The sequence below is a fragment of the Ornithorhynchus anatinus genome, chromosome 10 (genome assembly GCF_004115215.2).
Source record: "Ornithorhynchus anatinus isolate Pmale09 chromosome 10, mOrnAna1.pri.v4, whole genome shotgun sequence".
Lineage (NCBI taxonomy): Eukaryota > Metazoa > Chordata > Mammalia > Monotremata > Ornithorhynchidae > Ornithorhynchus > Ornithorhynchus anatinus.
The window spans coordinates 6,513,344-6,531,991 of NC_041737.1; the positions used below are offsets into that span (position 1 = coordinate 6,513,344).

Below are 18,648 nucleotides of genomic sequence, written 5' to 3' on the forward strand. Positions count from 1 at the left end.
CGGCTTTTCCCAGTTTTCCCGGGGACCCTGTTAGTTCTACCGATTCCGAGGAGAAAGGGTTGAACTACGAGCCATCGTAGCATCACCTCCCTTATGCCCGTCGAATGCCCCGATCTGACGCCGGCCGGGCCCTCCCCGCGCCACGTACACTAGTGGCCCCGACCCGCACACGTCTGCGATGCGAGGGCCGGGAGGAGGCGGAGGGAAAATCGAAGCGGATCTGTCCCGTCCCGCTCCCGCTCCCAAGGTAGCAACGCTGTGCTCCCCGAGAGTTGGTACAGAGCCGGCACGAGGCCGGACAAGGCCGGGACAGGGCACGGAAAGGGCCGGGACAGAACAGGGACAGAGCCGCTTCTGTTTTTCCTCCTCCTCCTTTCAGTTCAGAGTGGCGGTGTAAGTAAGCCCGCACCGGGAGGGATTGTAAAAGGGGGTCCCGCTCCCGCTCCCCTCCGCCCCCACATCCTCCTCCAACGGTCCGGACGTATCCCCGGCCGGACTCCGTCCCCCCGATCCTCCCACAGGGGTCAGCTCCGGTGCAAAGTCCCACCTCCCTCTTCCCCGCCGTCCCTCCCCGGGCTCGGAAGTTCGGGCGACTTGATGATTTAAAATCTGGAGCTAGCCGGCCGGGAGGCGTCATAAAACCGCCCCTCGGAGGGATGGTCCTGAAGGATTTCACCCGATGGCCTTTCGTGGCACAAAATGCACCCATCCGTCGGGGAAACGGGCACGTGGTCAATGCCAAGGGATCCGTGGCGGGGAGATGAGCCTCGGAGGACAAAGGGAAGCTTAAGGAGTGAGGTCCGGTAGGCTTCAACCAGGTAGGGAGAGAAGATAGGAATTCCAACTTGAGTAGCTCGGTCCTGCCAGGCAAGAGCCCCGGGCTCGGGAGTCAGAGGGCGTGGGTTCCAATCCCGGCTCCGCCACTTGTCAACTGTGCGACTTTGGGCAAGTCACTTCACCCCTCTGTGCCCTCAGTGACCTCATCTGTACAATGGGGATGAAGACTGTGAGCCCCACGTGGGGCAACCTATTACCTTGTATCTTCCCCAGTGCTTAGAACAGTGCTTGGCACATAGTAAGTGCTTTAACAAACACCATTATTATTATTATTATTATTATTGTTCTCTGTGTCTCAGTTGCCTCAGCTGCAAAACGAACATTAAAACTGCGAGCCCCATGTGGGACGGGGACCGTGTTCAACCTGTGTCTACCCCAGCACTTAGAACAGTGCTTGGCACATAGTAAGCACCTAACGAATACCATAATTATTATTAATGGACAGGGATTTGGAGCTGCCTGGGAAAACCAGAATCCCCAGTGTCCAATTACTTCAGCCTCCCAATCATTCCATAGCAGTGACCTCCTACGTGAGAACACTGTCCCATCCATCTATATAACTTCTGTAAGTTATTTATTTGCATTAATGCCCAACTCCCCCTCTGGACTGTAATCTTGTTGTAGGCTGGGATTGGGTCTATTAAATCTGTCGCACTGTACTGTCCCAAGCGCCTAGTACGGTGCTCTGCACATAGTAAGTGCTCAATAAACACCATTGATTGATTGATTACGGAAAAAAAAATCATCGATTGATCCAGTCCAGGACTCTGCCCCTGACAGGAACACTGATTAATTTTTTAAAAAATATGGTATCGCTATTAAGTGCTTACTAAATACCAGGCACCTTATTAAGCGCTGGGGTGGTTACAAGCAAATGGGGTTGGACACAGTCCCTGTCCCATGTGGGGCTCACAGTCTCAATCCCCAGTTTCCAGATGAGGTAACTGAGGCCCAGAGAAGTGACTTGCCCAGGGTCACACAGCGGATGCCGGAATCAGAACCCATGACCTTCTGACTCCCGGGCCCCGGGTTCTATCCGCTACGCCACCGCGGCTTCTCTTAATACTGATCTGTTCAACGATGCCAAAGGTACCGGGTATGGTCATGAAGTGGAAAGAGCACGGGGCTGGGAGTCAGAAAACCTGAGTTTTCATCTCGGTTCCACCACTCACCCGCTGTGCGACCTCGGGCAAGCCACTCACCGTGTCTACCACCTCTGTCGAACTGTACCCTGCCCAGCTCTCTGTACGGTGCTCTGCGTAAGTAAGCCCTCAGTAAATACGAATGACTGCTAGAATTCAGCAAAGAATTCAGGGAACATGGGAAGAAGATTATTTCGCATCTAACCATTAACTTAGAACAAGCCAGGCTAAAGGCAGAGGCTTCGCTCCGAGGGCTGAAAAATCAATAAACTGTGGCTCGGGACTGAGAGGAGAGAGGTCCAGAGAGGCAAGGCCGAAGTTCAAAGGGTGATCTTCGATGAGGCTAAAAGGGCTCTCCAACCCTGAACGGTGCGCGGAACGAGGTCTGAATGCCTCACTCGGTTCCTGGCGCCGGCTTCGGAAAGTCCGTAAGCCCGGGAAAGGTTCTCTCGTCCATCCTCCGGTCAAGAGTCCCTTAGATGCTAAGTGCCTAACTTAGATCGATCCAGAGGAATTAGACCACACCGAGGTCTGCATAGTCAACCTCGCAGAAATCCAACAAAATCTCCGTCACCTATCCGTCGTGTGGCCTAGGGCGAGTCATTAATTTCTCCGCACCTCAGTTTGCTCTTCTGTAAAATGAGGATTCAATACCTTGTCAGTCAGTCACTCGGTTGTATTTAGTGAGCACTTACTGGCTGCAGAACACTGCTTGGGAGAGTACAGCAATCTAACACACACATTCCCTGCTCTCAACAAGCTTACAGTCTAGCCTGTAACCGCTCTAAATATGGTTAATTTGAAGACCTCCCATCTAATCAGATACAGGGTAATCAGGTTGATACAGGGTAATCAGGTCGTCCCCCGCGGGGCTCACGGTTAATCCCCATTTTACAGATGAGGTCACTGAGGCACAGAGAAGTGAAGTGACTCGCCCACAGTCACACGGCTGACAAGTGACAGAGGGGCGGGCGATCGAATGAGCTCCGGACAGAATCGGCCGCCCGAGACCTCGGCCCTGAAAGCTGGCCCCGAGAGCCATCGAGCAGAGTGCCTTCGAGGCCACCCCGGGCCGAATCAGTCCAACCGTCCAGACCCCTGCAGATCTGACTCCGGTGCCACTGGGAGAGAGAGCTGGAACGATGTAGGTCCCGGCGCCGCCCTCAGCAAGGAATCCCAGAAATGGCAAGGAGCGCTCGGCTGGAGTCGCCCGGGGCCGCCGCCAACGGAACGGAGAGCCTCTTGAGTGGTCAGGCCGGATGCCCACCACAGAACGATGCAGGTAATGCTGGTGATGCCCGGGCCGAGGTCATCTCTTGTCTATTTCGGCGTCGACTTGGAGCCCACGTCCGGCCTCGGGAGCCCTTCCTCCTCAAATCCCGCAGACAATTACGCTCCCCCGCTTCAAAGCTGTATTTGAGGGCCCATCTCCTCCAAGCGGCCTTCCCTGACTGACCCTCCTTTCCCCTTCTCCCAATGCCTTCTGCGTCACCCTGACTTGCTCCCTTTGTTCATCCTCCCTCCCATCCCCACAGCGTGAATGTCCTTCTTTGTGATTTTTTTCTACTGATGTCTCTCTCCCCCTCTAGACTAAAAGCTCGCTGTGGGCAGGGAATGCGTCTGCTTATCGTTATGTCGTACTCTCCCGAAACATTAGTCCGGTGCTCCGCACGCAGAAAGTGCTCAGTAAATACGAATGACTGACTAAGGGAGACCCGTCTCTCTGGCCCACTAAGGGCAGAGGTGAAGTGGACTTTTGGGAAAGGCTTGAGTGGCTGTGACCTCAGAAGCATGAATCTCTCGGGCCAAGTCAGGCCAGGGGAGGTGGGGAGGAGATCATTATGATGATGATGATCATTGTGGTGTTTGTTAAGCGCTTACTCTGTGCCAGGCACCGTACTAAGTGCTGAGGTAAATAGAAGCCAATCGGATCGGACCCAATCCCTGTCCCACTCGGGCCTCACGGTCTTAATCTCTAGTTGACAGATGAGGTCACTGAGGCACAGAGAAATGAAGTCACTTTTCCAAAGTCATATGACGGACAAGTTGCAGACCTGTGATTAGAACCCAGGTCTTTCTGACTCCCAGGCTGTGCTCTACCCACTAGGCCACGCTGCTTCTCCGTGGCCACAGGCACACCTGCAGTTGGCCCCAGATGAGGGAAGAGTCACTCCTTTCTTCTCCTCCCGTGCCCCCTCGCTGTGCTCTGTGCCCTGGTTTAAGAGGTCAGCTGCAAGGCGGGGTAGGAGCTCGTCGAATCCCGGCTCCGCCACTTGTCAGCCGTGCGACTGTGGGCGAGTCACTTCACTTCTCTGTGCCTCAGTTCCCTCATCTGTAAAATGGGGATTAACTGTGAGCCCCACGGGGGACGACCTCATCACCCTGTATCTCCCCCGGCGCTTAGAACAGTGCTCTGCACACAGTAAGCGCTTAACAGATATGCTCTGCACATAGTAAGTGCTTAACAAATACCGACATTATTATCATTACGTAGGCCCAGTACTGGGATTGAGGACTTGGACCTCCTGACCGTCTGGGAGTCGGCCTGCTTGCCATCTGCAGCTCAGCCTGCGCCCCTCAGCCCGCCTGCCGCCAGTCTGCCGGGAGCCCAGAAGCAGCCGTACAACACAGGAGGAAAACGCTCCGTGAGAGAGAGAGATCCGGCCTCGCGCCGGGATGCCGCATCGCGATTTCCATCAGACACGAGGAGGGAAAGGGTTAGAGGGCAAGAGAGTTGATAAGAGGGCAGGAGAGTTTGCCTGGAACAGGGAGGTTATTCCAGGTTATTCATTCAGTCGTATTTCAGTAGTGTTTATCGAGCGCTTACTACGTGCGGAGCACACGGTTAGGCATTTCTGTCGTAGCTTCTGGGACTATTTATTCTGCTGTTAATAATGAACCCGGCTTTCAGGTCTGCGGCTCCCGAGGACGCAGAAACTCTCCCCTGCTAGTGGATGGAGCGTGGGCCTGGGAGTCAGAAGGACCTGGGTTCTGATCCCGGCTCCGACACGGGTCTATGGGGTGACCTTGGGAAAGTCGCTTCACTTCTCTGGGCCTCGGTTACCTCGTCTGTAAAATTCATTCATTCATTCAATCGTATTTATAATAATGATAATAATGATGTTGGTATTCGTTAAGCGCCGACTATGTGCCGAGCACTGTTCGAAGCGCTGGGGCAGTTACGGGGTAACCAGGTCCCACGTGGGGCTCCCGCTCTTAATCCCCATTTTCCAGAGGAGGTAACTGAGCCACAGAGAAGTGAAGCGACCTGCCCAAAGTCACACAGCCGACAAGCGGCGGAGCCGGGATTAGAACCCATGACCTCTGACTCCTAAGCCCGGGCTCTTTCCGCTGAGCCAGGCCGCTCCTCGTTGAGCGCTTACTGTGTGCAGAGCGCTGCACTAAGCGCTTGGGAAAGTACGATACAACACTAAACGCATTCCCTGCCCGCAGTGAGCTCCCAGGCTAGAGTGGGGGAGACAGACCTCAGTACAAGTAAAGAAAATTACAGACATGTAATGACAATTGTTATTATCTCCTCTAGACTGTAAGCTCACTGTGGGTAGGGAATGTGTCGGTTCATTGTTATATCATAATCTCCCGATGGCTAAATGCAGTTCTCTGCCCACCGTATGTGCTCAATAAATTCAACTGAAGGAATGAATGAGTGATCTTTATTAGCGGTACCACTGTCATCATTATTATTATTTGCCCAGTACTGTGCTAAACACTGGGTGAGATGCAACAGAATCAGATCGGAAACAATCCCTGCACCGTTTGGCCCCATTTAATAAGCACTTAACAAAAAAGGTGGTCGTTACGATGCTGATGGTGGTGATGCTGACCGATGTTATTTTACCGCTCTCAGTGGGGGCTCAAGGATCGCAGTGAGTAATAATAATGATAATTATGGTATTTGTTAAGCGCTAACCACGGGCCAGGGGCCGTACTGAGCACTGGGGTGGATTCAAGCGTACCGGTTTGGACGCGGTCCCCGTCCCAAGTAGGGCTCGCGGTTTAACTCCCCATTTTACAGATGAGGTCGCCGAGAGCCAGAGAAGTGAAGCCACTTGCCCGAGACCACACAGCAGACAAGCGACGGAGCCGGGATTAGAACCCTTGACCTTCTGACTCCCAGGCCCTTGATCTATCCACTGCGCGGTGCTGCTTCTCCAAAGAAGCAGCGGATGAGGAAGGCGTTCCTCGTCGAGCCTCATTTACCCCTCGCCTCTGGGAAGCCTCCCCGAAGCCCTCGCGTGGACCGGCCGTCTCGGGCCGGCCCCCGCCTCCGGCGAGGGGGCTGCGGGGGGAGACTCACCCGGCGCCCGGCTGCAGTAGGCGTCCCACTCCTTCCAGAGCAGCACCTGCCTCAGGTCGTGCAGGACGTAGAGCAGGAGGTTCTGCGCCCGCTCCAGGAAGGCCATGCGGTCCGGCAGCTGGGACGGGCAGGCGGGGGGACGTAGGAGGGAGGGGCGGAGACCCCCCCGCAGAGCCTCTGGAAGGCGAAGCCCGGCGAGAACCTCAGGCCGAACACCAGCGGGACCCCCGGGACGGCCGCCAGCAGCTCCCCGCTGGGGAGGACCAGCAGCACCTGGAACCGGGCCCGCCGCAGCCTCTCCAGCAGCGGCCCGTTGCCCACGGCCCCCTCGCAGATCCGCCGGTGCAGGTCCCGGACCCCCCGGGCGCCCCCGGACGGGGCCCGCCAGGCCCCGGACCGCCGCCGGAACGGGGCCCGCCGCTCGGCCGACACCCGGAAGTCTAGAAAGTTCTGCCGGAGCACGTGCCGCTCCTCGGCCGTCAGCCCCACCTCGGAGAACTCGGCGAGCAGGCCGGCCTTCGGCGTGGCGTCGGCCTAGAGGGAGGCCGAGTGGACCAGCACGGTCAGGCTGTGGCCCCTGAGGACCAGCTCCTCGCTCAGGCGGCGCAGGCTCATCCAGTGGCTGAATTCCGCCGGCCAGACCAGTACCTTCCCGCCGGGGATGGCCCTGGCCAGCGGGGAGACCACCACCATCCCCACCACCGGCGGCCCCGGCCCCCCGAACCTCCCCATGGGCACGGTCGTGGCCGCCGCCGAGGGAGGGGAACGGCGAGGACGAGGAGGACGCGGACGGCAGAGCCGGGGGGTTCCCCGGGAGCCGCGCCCGCTGAGTGGTATTGGAATGTGGGATTAAAATTGCACGAGGCAACTCGGTCGGGGAAGAGGTGGAAAGGAGCGGACGGCAGAGCGGATCGGACCTGGGCCGTCGCCTCGGCCGAACGGGAAAGGCAAAGTCGGCTGGGGACTCAACGTCCCTCCGGAACCCAGGGGGCCCCGGGGCCCCTGCGCCGACATGGGGGAGCCCCGAGGGGCCTTTCCCCGCTGTGGCTGAGATTTGGGGACATTGGCCCCAGGGTTGCCGTGTGGCCTCGTGGATAGAGCAAGAGCCTGGAAGTCAGAAGGATCTGGGTTCTAATCCCTGCTTTGCCGCTCGTCTGCTGTGTGACCTTAGGTAAATCAGTTTACTTCTCCGGGCCTCAGTTTCCTCAGCTGTAAAATAGGAATGAAGACTGGGACCCCCCAGGTGGGACAGGGACTGTGTCCAATCTGATTAGCTCATATCTACCCCAGCGCTTAGTACAGTGCCTGGCCCAGAGTAAGCACTTAGTGACTACCATAAAAGGACGGGAAGGAAGGGATATTTGAGCTTGACTCGTCTCCGGGGCTGCCAGATAAATTGGGCGACTGACACACGAGCTCTGCATAAGGATGTTGATGGGGGCATTTGTTAAGCGCTTTCTTCGTGCTGAGCATTGTACTGAGCACTGGGGTGGCTACCAGATAAGCAGGCCTGGACACAATCCCCACGGTCCTGGCCCACAACGAGCTTACAACCTAAGAGGAGGAGCTCACATTCCACAGGAGGAGCTTTCGGTCTAGAAGAGGAGCTTTCCCTCTAGAGGAGGAGCTTGAGATCTAGAGGACACTACAGCCCTAAATGGACTTCCGTGACCAAGACAAAGTCTTTGATCCCCCCCTCAAGGCTCAGGTGCCCTCCCCCTCCAGTGGCGCCATCTGTAAATTTCCAGAAAAGTTTCCACATGGAGTCCCTACGGTACAACGTGTCACCTGGGAGATGCAGAGGATGCAACATCTGTTATTTTCACAGCGGCCAAGCCCGCGGGAAGCCGGACCCGCTCCGAATGGCTACGACAGCGGCGTTCTCTCTGCAGAAGATCTGAAACCACCTGCTTTCGGTAGCACCTGTCGGACCTGATCCCTGCCCTTGACCCTGGGTAAATCTCCATCCTCTCGATTTAAACCTTCTTTATGGTCTCTTTTGTGGTTCTCCCTGTGGTTCTCCCCGGCCGATTTTTCTCGCTCCACCCGAGCCACTTTGATGTTCTCATGGGGCTCCACCAGTGATATTAGATTCTTGGGAATATTCTCAATGGGAAGCAGCGTGGCTCAGTGGAAAGAGCCTGGGCTTCGGAGTCAGAGGTCATGGGTTCGACTCCCGGCTCTGCCGCTCGTCCGCTGTGTGACTGTGGGCGAGTCGCTTCACTTCTCTGTGCCTCGGTTACCTCATCTGTAAAATGGGGATTAACTGTGAGCCTCACGTGGGACAACCCGATTCCCCTGTATCTCCCCCAGCGCTTAGAACAGTGCTCTGCGGATAGTAAGCGCTTAACAAATACCATTATTGTTAACTCTCCCAGGTCATTGTTCCCCACACAGGAGAACACCTCCTGAGCAGGAAACAGCCTGTAAACTCACCACGAATGATTGGACCTGTTGTGCTCGTGGGCTGGAAAATGATATATACCTGCCGCACTAAAGTATGGGCTCTCAGTGTCGGGCTGCGTCTGTGTTGCCTTCTGGAAGTAGGGGCCAGGATCGAATAGATTTTTTTTTTTTTCCCCCAGCACTTCCAGACAAAAGTCCTGTGGGCAAAACACCTGTGCTGACGGAGAACTCACAGCGGGTTGATGGATTATCATCACTACCATTGTGATATTTCATTGTGATATTTGTTAAGCACTTAGTAATCAAGCATTGTACTAAGCCCCGCGGTAAATACGGGATCATCAGATCCCACATGGGGCTCACAGTCTAAGTAGGAGGGAGAACAGGGATCGAATTCCCGTTTCACAGATGAGGCTAAGAGAAGTGAAGTGACTTGCCCAAGGTCACAAGCAGGTAATAATAATAATAATGTTGGTATTTGTTAGGCGCTTACTATGTGCCGAGCACTGTTCTAAGCGCTGGGGTAAATACAGAGTCATCGGGTTGTCCCACGTGAGGCTCACGGTCAATCCCCATTTTACAGATGAGGGAACCGAGGCCCAGAGAAGTTAAGTGACAGGCCCAGAGAAGTTAAGTGACTTGCCCACAGTCACACAGCTGACAAGTGGCAGAGCTGGGATTAGAACCCAGGTCCTCTGTCTCCCAGGCCCCGGCTCTTCCACAATGCCCCACTGCTTCTCATAATTGGGAAACTGATGATTATTGGCCAATGTTTGGGTAGAGAAAAAGACCAAAACAAAATGTTTGGCTTTCCTTGGCCTGGGAGGGTAGCAAGGACTCTGATTTCAAAAGGTATTTACATTTTTTAGGCGGCGGGGAACTTGAAGCTTCTCCCGCTCTTTGGTTTTAGTCCTGAATTTTTAAACTTCGCCGAAAGAGGTTTCAGATTGCCTAATTATAGAGCTGACCTTTATTGACTAAGTAGGGCCCCTTAATCTCCAAATCAATTCCAGAATCAGTGCCGAGATCGGATCCACGGCCTTGACTGAGCGCCTACTCTGTGCTGAGCATTGGTCTTGAGACTAGCAGGGGCACACGGAAGAGAGTGAAACGGACGGAGCTTCTTGTTCTTGGGATAGTCTCCAAAGGGACCCCACAAATAAGGGGGGAGGTGTGAGAGCAGGGGCTGGGGGAGGTCACCCAGTGCCGTCAGCTGGGGCAGGGTGGGGTGGGAGGTGTTGGCGGTCACAGCCAGAGTGAACCAGCCACTGGACTGGCTTTCTCCCAGAATCCACTCGGGGACAGGGGAGGCAGTATAATCCAAAATAGTAATGCCTTGTTTTTTATAGAGTGATTTTATTTTTCCGAAGAGTTTTCCCAGCAGTTATCTGAATTTTATCCTCAGGACACTGTTTTGAGATAAGAAAGAGGGGGTATTACTATGCTCCTCGACAGGTGAAGCCCAGAGAGGTGTCAAGCGACTTGCCCAAACTCACACAGCGGGTCAGAGGCAGAGCCGGGCTGAGGACCCGACTCCGAGTTCCGTGCTCTTGCCGCTAGGCCACACTGCGGACTGGTCAGGTTTCCTGACACACATGTGGGAATTTTTGACAATTAACCCATGTCCTTGCTACGGTTCACGAGAGATTTACCACCCGTGATGACTTACCACCCCTACTCCTCCCACCTTCTCCTTCACCTCTTCTAAATATACTTCCCGTAACGCAACCTAGTCCAGGTAACTTGAGTTTAGCTTCGTGAGTTTGCTCGATTTAAGTTATGATTTACTACTAGGACTCTCTGTTCCCACTCCAGAGAGCCCCCCCCCCCCCCCCCCATACAGCGTGGCTCAGTGGAAAGAGCCCGGGCTTTGGAGTCAGAGGTCATGAGTTCGAATCCCAGCTCTGCCACTTGTCAGCTGTGTGACTGTGGGCGAGTCACTTAACTTCTCTGTGCCTCAGTGACCTCATCTGTAAAATGGGGATTAAGACTGTGAGCCCCACGTGGGACATCCTGATTCCCGTGTCTACCCTAGCGCTTAGAACAGTGCTCGGCACATAGTAAGCGCTTAACAAACACCAACATACACACACACACCAGCCGAGCCGGATATTCTGCCCTCAAAAGAGAAGCAGTGTGGCCTAGTGGATAGAGCCTGGGCCTGGGAGTCAGAGGACCTGGGTTCCCAGCTCTGCCGCTTGGCTGCTGTGAGATCTTGGGCAACTCACTTAACTGCTCTGTGCCTCATTCTCCTCAACTCTAAAATGGGGCTCGTTCTCTCCCTCAGGCTGCGAACCGTGTGGGTCGGGGACTGCGTCCAACCTAATTAACTTCCATCAACCTCAGCTCCGAGATCAGCGCTCGGCGTATAGGAAGCGCTTAACGAATGCCGTAAATGAATAGAAAAAACCCAGGTCCTGGGAAAAAGTGCCAGAGGGGTGGAGGAGGGCATTACGTAAATGTCACCGGGGTGTTATTTGAGCCGCCTCATTTTGGTATCGATGCCAAGTATCCAGGTTATGGGAAGCTGGGAAAACCTGAGGCATTTAGCCGTTGGGAAGAGCAAAACCGAGCCCCCGATTCGGAGTGTTTTCAGCAGAGTTCTGAAAGTGCCTGAAGCAAACATCTCCGGGCAATCGTCCCGCTCTGTACTTATAACGTTCAGCCGTGCGGAGACGATTCGAGTCAGTGGGCCGAGGAAATGTGAAAATGTGCTCGTCCACTGATTCTCTTTCCCCTCCAACCTAACCAACTTCCACTGCTCCCCATGACCCTTCATAGCCAACGCACCAAAGCCCCCCCCTACCCCTTTCGCTTTCCCAAAGGTGATTTCAGAATAATAATAATAATGTTGGTATTTGTTAAGCGCTTACTATGTGCAGAGCACTGTTCTAAGCGCTGGGGTAGATACAGGGTCATCAGGTTGTCCCAAGTGGGGCTCACGGTCTTCATCCCCATTTTACAGCTGAGGTAACTGAGGCACAGAGAAGTGAAGTGACTCGCCCACGGTCACCCAGCTGACGAGTGGCAGAGCCGGGAGTCGAACCCATGATCTCTGACTCTTAAGCTCGTGCTCTTTCCACTGAGCCACGCTGCTTCTCATAAGCAGCATGGCCTAATAGAAAGAGCACAGGCCTTGGGAGTTGGAGGACCTGAGTTCTAATCTCAGCTCCACTACTCTTTTTTTAATGGTATTTGTTAAGTGTACTGTACTAAGCGCTGGTGTAGAGAGAATCAGGCTGGATGTAGTCCCTGTCCCCCAAGGGGCTCATTCTTAATCCCCATTTTACAGATGAGGTAACTAGGGCCCAGAGAAGTGAAGTGACTTACCCAAGGTCACCCAGCAGACAGGTGGCGGTCAAGACCACGGTAGACAAGGTCCCACAGCAGACCACGTGACCTTGGGCAAGTCGCTGCCCTGCGCCTCAGTTCCTTCATCTGTAAAATGGGAGTAAAATACCCGTTCTCCCTCCTACTTGGCCCCATGTGGGACAGAGAGTAGTAAGCGGCGGTATCCGAGGAAGCATTTAACAAATACCCTAATTTTCAGAAGGGCCACTGAGGGCAGAGAGGGTTGAAAGTCTGGCGGTGCTAGTCTCGTTCTTCCCGAGCTCGAAGCAGCCCCTGAAAGCCCTGATTATCTGGTCTCTACCCTAGTGCGTAGCATGGCGCGTGACCCGGAGTAAGTGTTCGACAAACATTTAGTCGATCGATCTATCAGTGGTACGCATTGAACGCTTGCTCTGTGCGTTGGGAGAGGAAAACACAACAGAGATAGTAGATGTGTTCCCGGCCCTCAGCGAGCTTACATTCTAGAGGGGGAGACAGACACTGATATAAATCAACCGATTACAGATGGGCACGGGAGCGTTGACGAGCCGAGGGTGGGGCGGATATCGGGTGCTTAAAAGGGGCCGGATCCAAGTGTACAGATGACGCGGAGGAGAGGGAGTTAGCGCAGTTATCGTTACTGTCCGTGTCAACAGAGACTTGGGAGGGTAAAGCAATGGCTCTGGAAGGAGAAGGGGGTCTGGGTGACCCCCAGGAGTGGCACAGGGCTTGGGTGGAAATCTGCGTGATGCCATCAGGTTGCAACGTGTATCTGGTGAAACGCGTGCATCGTACCGTTACGGTGTCGTTCGGCAGATGACCCGGAACAGCCCACTTCTCCCCACCGCCGAGGGGCCCAGTGTCTGAAACGGGTCCCGGACCTTCCTCCGCCCTGACAGACTCCCCCGAGACCGAGCGAAAGGGAGTCCAAAGGATAGACGCTGGGCGCTGAATCTTTCTCAGACCTCTCCCATAGCCTTCTCTGGTTTCTCACAAGCCCCCCAAGTGCAGGTTCAGCAGAGCCTGGCTTCTTGTTTTCAATTATTTGCCGATTATTTTAAACCTGATCTCCTCAGCCCCCTCCCAGACCACTTTCAGAAAGAAGCAAAGCGCTAAACCCTCCGTCGACCTTCTCCGTGAGAAAACTCTCACCTGCTTAGGGTGCAACCCTCCAGTCCTGGATTCGAGACATAAAATGGGATGAGAAACGCAAGGAGGGATCCTCAGACTCACCCAGGATTTTGCTGTAGTAGGAATCCCACTGTCCCCAGTAGGACTGGAAGATATAGTCTTGCAGAAGGTACGATAAAACGTTTTTCACTCTGTCCCCGAAGGGCATGCGGTCGGTGAGTTCTGACAGAGCCGCCGGCACATAGGAGGCGGGAGAAGGGATTTTCCCGCAGTGTCTCTCGACGGTTGAGGCCGGGGTGAATCTCAGGGTGAACAGAAACGGGATCCCCAAGTTCAAAGCAATCAGGTCCCCGCAGATCGTGACGGGGTCCGACACTAACACGTCGAAACGCCCCCTCCTCAGTTTAGCCAGCAACTGCTGGTTGGCAAGGACTCCGTCACAGAGCTGCATATTGATCTTAAATAACCTTTCGTACAGTTTTCCCAGCTCCTTGTAGAATCTCCAGAGCGTCAGGGAGGTGGGCTTGTGGCTCAGCCACAGCGAGATCATATCGTGGATCACGGAATCTATTTCGTGCTTGCCAAAGGGCACCGGGAACAGCTCGAAAGTTACGGGGGAGTCGGCGCTGGAGTTGATGAAGAGGGGAGCTGTGGAAACTAGCACCGTAACAGTGTGGTTCCTCTGAATCAGCTCTTCTAGAATGATCTTAATATTCAGCCAGTGGCTTCCCTCAGTGGGCCAAATCAGCACGTTCCCACAGAGGACCGAGCCTACAAGAGTCAGGTGAAGGACCAGTAGCTGAACACGCTTCTGTGACATGATGTCACCCCCTGTGAAAGCCGCCGCGGCTCTCCTGCTACAGGCCAAAGGGGTTTTCACAACGATCTTAGGCCGGGACACTTGGTGAACTGTGGTTTGTTAGTTTTTCTCCAAGGAGGTACCGTGTTTATTCGGTGCTCGCACCTCAATCGACAGGCCTTAGTTCTCTAGATTAAAAAGGAGACAGAAAATGCAAAGGGGACGCTAACTTTAATCGTTTTTATCAGCGCTGTGAGTTTAAGCAATAATCGTCTTTTCCCCTTAATAAAACCTTGGATTTGATGGGCAAGACTTCAGCTAATTTTATAGAGAGTGAGGTGTGTGTCACATGTGTGCAGCGTGGTTGTATTGGTTGTAGCGTGGCTCAGTGGAAAGAGCGCGGGCTTGGGAGTCAGAGGTCATAGGTTCGAATCCCACCACCTCTGCCATTTGTCAGCTGTGTGACTGTGGGCAAGTCACTTAACTTCTCTGTGCCTCAGTTACCTCATCTGTAAAATGGGGATTAAGACTGTGAGCCTCATGTGGGACAACCTGATTACCCTGTATACCCCAGCACTTAGAACAGTGCTCTGCACGTAGTAGGTGCTTAACAAATACCAACATCATTATTATTATTATTATTGTTATGTGTGACACCACTGCCAGTGAAATCCACTACCCATTGTCACTAGGACACATGCTTGAATTGGTTTTCAATAGTGGTGAGGGTTTGTGGGGAATCATCCACACTCACTTGCCCAGTTCTTGGCAGTCAACAGAGGACTAGATCGAACTTCTTTAATAAATCCTTTAATGCTGAGTCCTTTCCTCCAAAGTCTCAGTCAAGAATCTAGAATTAATCAACCAATCAATCGTATTTATTGAGTGCTTACTGCGTGCAGAGCACCGTACTAAGACCTTGGGCGAGTAGAGTACCACAGAGTTGGTAGATACAAAGAGCAAAGAGCTTACAGTCTGGAATTAGAACTCTAGTCTAGGATCGCGGACCATGTCAATGATCAGTAAGGCCACAGTTTTATTGTTCAAATTTGGAAGGTTCAGAAAGTGGAAAAAAAAGGAGATAAGTCATTATGCCACTCAGGAATCTCAATTCAAACTATTTGGGAAATCTTGTTTAACAGTGAAGTACCTCAAGTGAACTAGAGGGTGCATTCTTTACCTGATAAATTGATGGGCCACCTAAACAGTAAATATCATAAAGCCAGAAACAAGAAAGACCTCTGACTTTGTCCCAGCCATATTAGTCTCGTCGACAAACCGAGCGATCACTGGGGTCAACGCAATTGGAGTGGGGGAAACCCAGTCGGAATGTGTAGCACAGCTTCAGCCTCAGCAGGGGCAGGCACCCTCAGCAGGGGCAGGCACGTTGAATATTGTTTCCTGGGCAAGGTGTTCATTCAATTTTGAGGTGATATTAAGTTGGACAGGATTACTGACACCGTGGAAGAGGGAAATTCCATGCAACAGTGGTAAGCAGAGAAAAGAATAGGCATAAATAAGATGACACTCCATAAGGACCAGATGACATCCTATTATTGATGATTCTTCTTTCAGTTTGCCACTGAGTCATTCTCAGGGACCGAATCAATCAACTGATGGTCGTTACGGAGCGCTTACTCTGTGCAGAGCATCGTACTAAATGCTTGGGAGAATACTCTTGAATCTGTACCCTTTCAGCACTTGATATTCATCCCACCGTCAGCCCCACAGCACTTATGAACATACCTGTAATTCATTTATTTATTTTAAAATCTGTTTTCCTCTGTAGACTACAAGCTCCTTGTTGGCAGGGAACATGTCAACTAACTCTGTTGTACTGTACTCTCCAAAGTATTTAGTACAGTGCTCTGCACACAGATGTTGATTGGTTATAATACAAAAGAGTTGGAAGATACAGTTTCTTCCCTTCGGGAGCTTACAATCTAGTAAGCTGGACAGGCCACAGAGGGCTAGGGTTCTGACTGTGTAATGATATTTCCAGAACGTATGACTTTTGGATTTCTTCACTGACCTCAGGATCAGTCTGTTACAAAGACTGGAGAAGCCACGCGGGCTAGCGGAAAGAGCACAGGCCCGGGGAATCAGAAGACCTGGGTAGAACCCTGCTACAGAGTTCGACATAGCAGGTAAATCCCTGCTTTGCCACTTGCCCACTCTGTGGTCTTGGATAAGTCACCGAACTTCTCTATGCCTCAATTTCCTCATCTGGAAAATGGGGAGTCAGTAGCTGTCATGTGGGGCAGAGATTGTGTCTGATCTCGTTATTATTTTGTAGTAGTAATAATAATGATAGTAGTAATAGTAGTATTTTTTAGGAACTTATTAAATGCTCAGCATTGTTCTAAGCGCTGGGGCAATCAGATTGAACACAGTCCCACGTCCTACACGGGGCTCACGACAAGGAAAATCCTCCCTACATTCGTTGAATCCAACGTGGTGAGCCTCAGTTTAAGATATCTTCCGTAGCTTTTTGGTGACAAAGACCCAGAAGGAAATATGAGGGAAGATGCATACAATAAAATGAAGCTTTGGGTCCTCCAAGCCTTCATATCTGGCAGAGCACCGCTTTCCCCCACTCCTATGCCTTATTAAAATCAGATCTCCTCCGAGAAGCCTTCCCAGGCTAAACCCTCATTTTCCCTTCTCCCACCCACTTCTATAAGCGCTTGTGTTTACACCCTTTCTTCACTCCACCCTCAGCCCCTTAGCACATATGTCCATATCCATAATTGATTTATATTAACGTCCATCTCCCCCACTAGACTGTAAGCTATTGTATTCTCCAAAGCACTTAGTACAGTGCTCTGCACCCAAAGAGAATGCTCAATAAATACTATTGATGATTGATTTTCATCAGAGACTTACACCAGGCATTTTGAACCCTGCTCTGTGATGAATTTCACGGGGCGGGGGGACCTTAGAAGTACACCAAAAAAAAATTATCTTATACTTTATAAAATGTACATTTTTGTTAACAATAGTAATCAACCAAGAGATCTTATTGATGTGAATTAACAGTCCGTAGAAGATGGTGACAAGCTGTGGTAATTTCGAAACCAACTGTACCTAAAAGGTTAAGGGTTTTCTGCTTTTAAGAAGCAATAATAATTTTTATGGTATTTTTAAGTCTTTATTATGTGTCAAACAGTGTTCTAACAGCTGGGGTAGATACAAGTTAATTAGGTTGAACACAGTCCCTGACCCACATGGAGCTCAAAGTCTAAGTAGGGGGGAGAACAGGAGAACTGAGGCACAGAGAAGTTGAGTGATCTGCCCAAGTTCACACAGCAAGTAAATGGCAGAGCTGGGATTAGAACCCAGGTCCTCTGACTCCCAGGCCCCTGCTCTTTCCACTAGGTCATGCTGCTTCTCTCAGTGCTAAAATGCATCCAGATTTTGTGCCTCTGAATCTACGTTTAGTCCATGTTTACCCTAGACTGGAAGGTCGTTGTGGGCGGGGGACGTGTCTTGCAACTCTGTTATATTGTACTGTTCCGAGTGCATAGTAGGGGGCTCTGCACACAGTAAGTGCTCGGCAAATACAATTGATTAATTGATTGATTGATTGATTTTCTCTCCCATCTGGGGCAAGACTCCCCTTTATCCAGGGCACTCTGAAACACACACACAGGGTCCTTTAGGATTTACCTGCATCCCTCAGAGAGTAGACCCTGCCCTCCATATTGCTTTGGCAGACGAATCTCACCTGAAAGAGATTCCATGGACCATTCTACCCCGTCACCTGCTCTGTCTCCATGGGAACGACAAGCATCCTCCAGAGTGCATTCGGGCCAACTGGAGAAGCCTCGGTCGTTTCCCATGCTATTGAATGCCTCGAGTTCCTTATTCAAAATCCGGCTTCCACTGAAAGTCCATGGGACCCAATCGTGGGTGAAGATCCCACTTCTGGCAAAAACCCAAATTTCCAACTCAACGCGGGACGGAACGTGTCCGAGTCTTCCCTCTGGCCCACCTCCCTCTGGCCTTCTCCCCCCAGTCTTCTCCCCCCATCCTCCTGTGCCCACAGTCACTCTACGGCAGCTCTTTGAGAAATCAAATCAGATTTACCTGATAATTTTGCAACAGAGGAGAGGAGGAAATCAGCCGGAGCAATCTCTTTGCCGTGGACAGAGAGCTCCCGTGAGCCCTGGTGGCAGCCGGGACAGAAGCGTTTAGAGCTTGGGGTCAAGGAGGAAGCAGTGGTCCAATGTGCAGATAATGCTCTCTGGTGACCGATCACCAAGGAACAGGGAGCCACTGACTCTGCCTATCCAGAACCGGGAGCACCTCAACATCCACTTGGAGATAAAAGAGAGAGGGAAGTAGGGGTGAGAAGAAAAGAAGGATAATCTCACGTTACATGATCTCTGGCTCCCTCAGACCTGCCTCAACTTTCCCGTGCTTGGGCCGGGCTGTAATTTCATTCCTGGCCACGCCCGCCAGGCAGTTGGAATGTGGCCCCCTGCTGTCTGGGAATCCCATTGGTCCTGACCTTTCCAACGGTCAACTCTGGTCCCCTCCCCCACCCCCCATGGGTGAGGTGGGAGCCATCAGGGTACTCAGGGAGAGTCGGTGTCAGAGAGGAAGGTCAGAGGAGGCTCTGATCGGGAACATCCGGAGTTGGGGAAAGCTGCTGAGGAGAGGCGAGGTAGGTCAGAGGGTGG

General features: G+C 52.6%; 1 protein-coding gene across 2 annotated transcripts in view; it reads right to left on the reverse strand.

The window, feature by feature from the left end:
- UGT2A2 (UDP glucuronosyltransferase family 2 member A2) overlaps positions 1 to 18,402 on the reverse strand; it is a 43,390-nt gene extending 24,988 nt beyond the window's left edge. Inside the window, exons 1-2 of one of the 2 annotated variants that reach the window (XM_029073459.2) lie at positions 18,053 to 18,402; positions 13,267 to 14,151 (exon numbers count right to left, since the gene is read on the reverse strand). In XM_029073459.2, coding sequence (XP_028929292.1) covers positions 13,267 to 13,984 — 718 coding nt within the window. In that variant the 5' untranslated portion in view covers positions 13,985 to 14,151; positions 18,053 to 18,402. The remainder of the gene's footprint in view (positions 1 to 13,266; positions 14,152 to 18,052) is intronic. The other variant, XM_029073462.2, reaches the window with a different exon arrangement.
- Between the last annotated feature and the right edge of the window lie 246 nt (positions 18,403 to 18,648).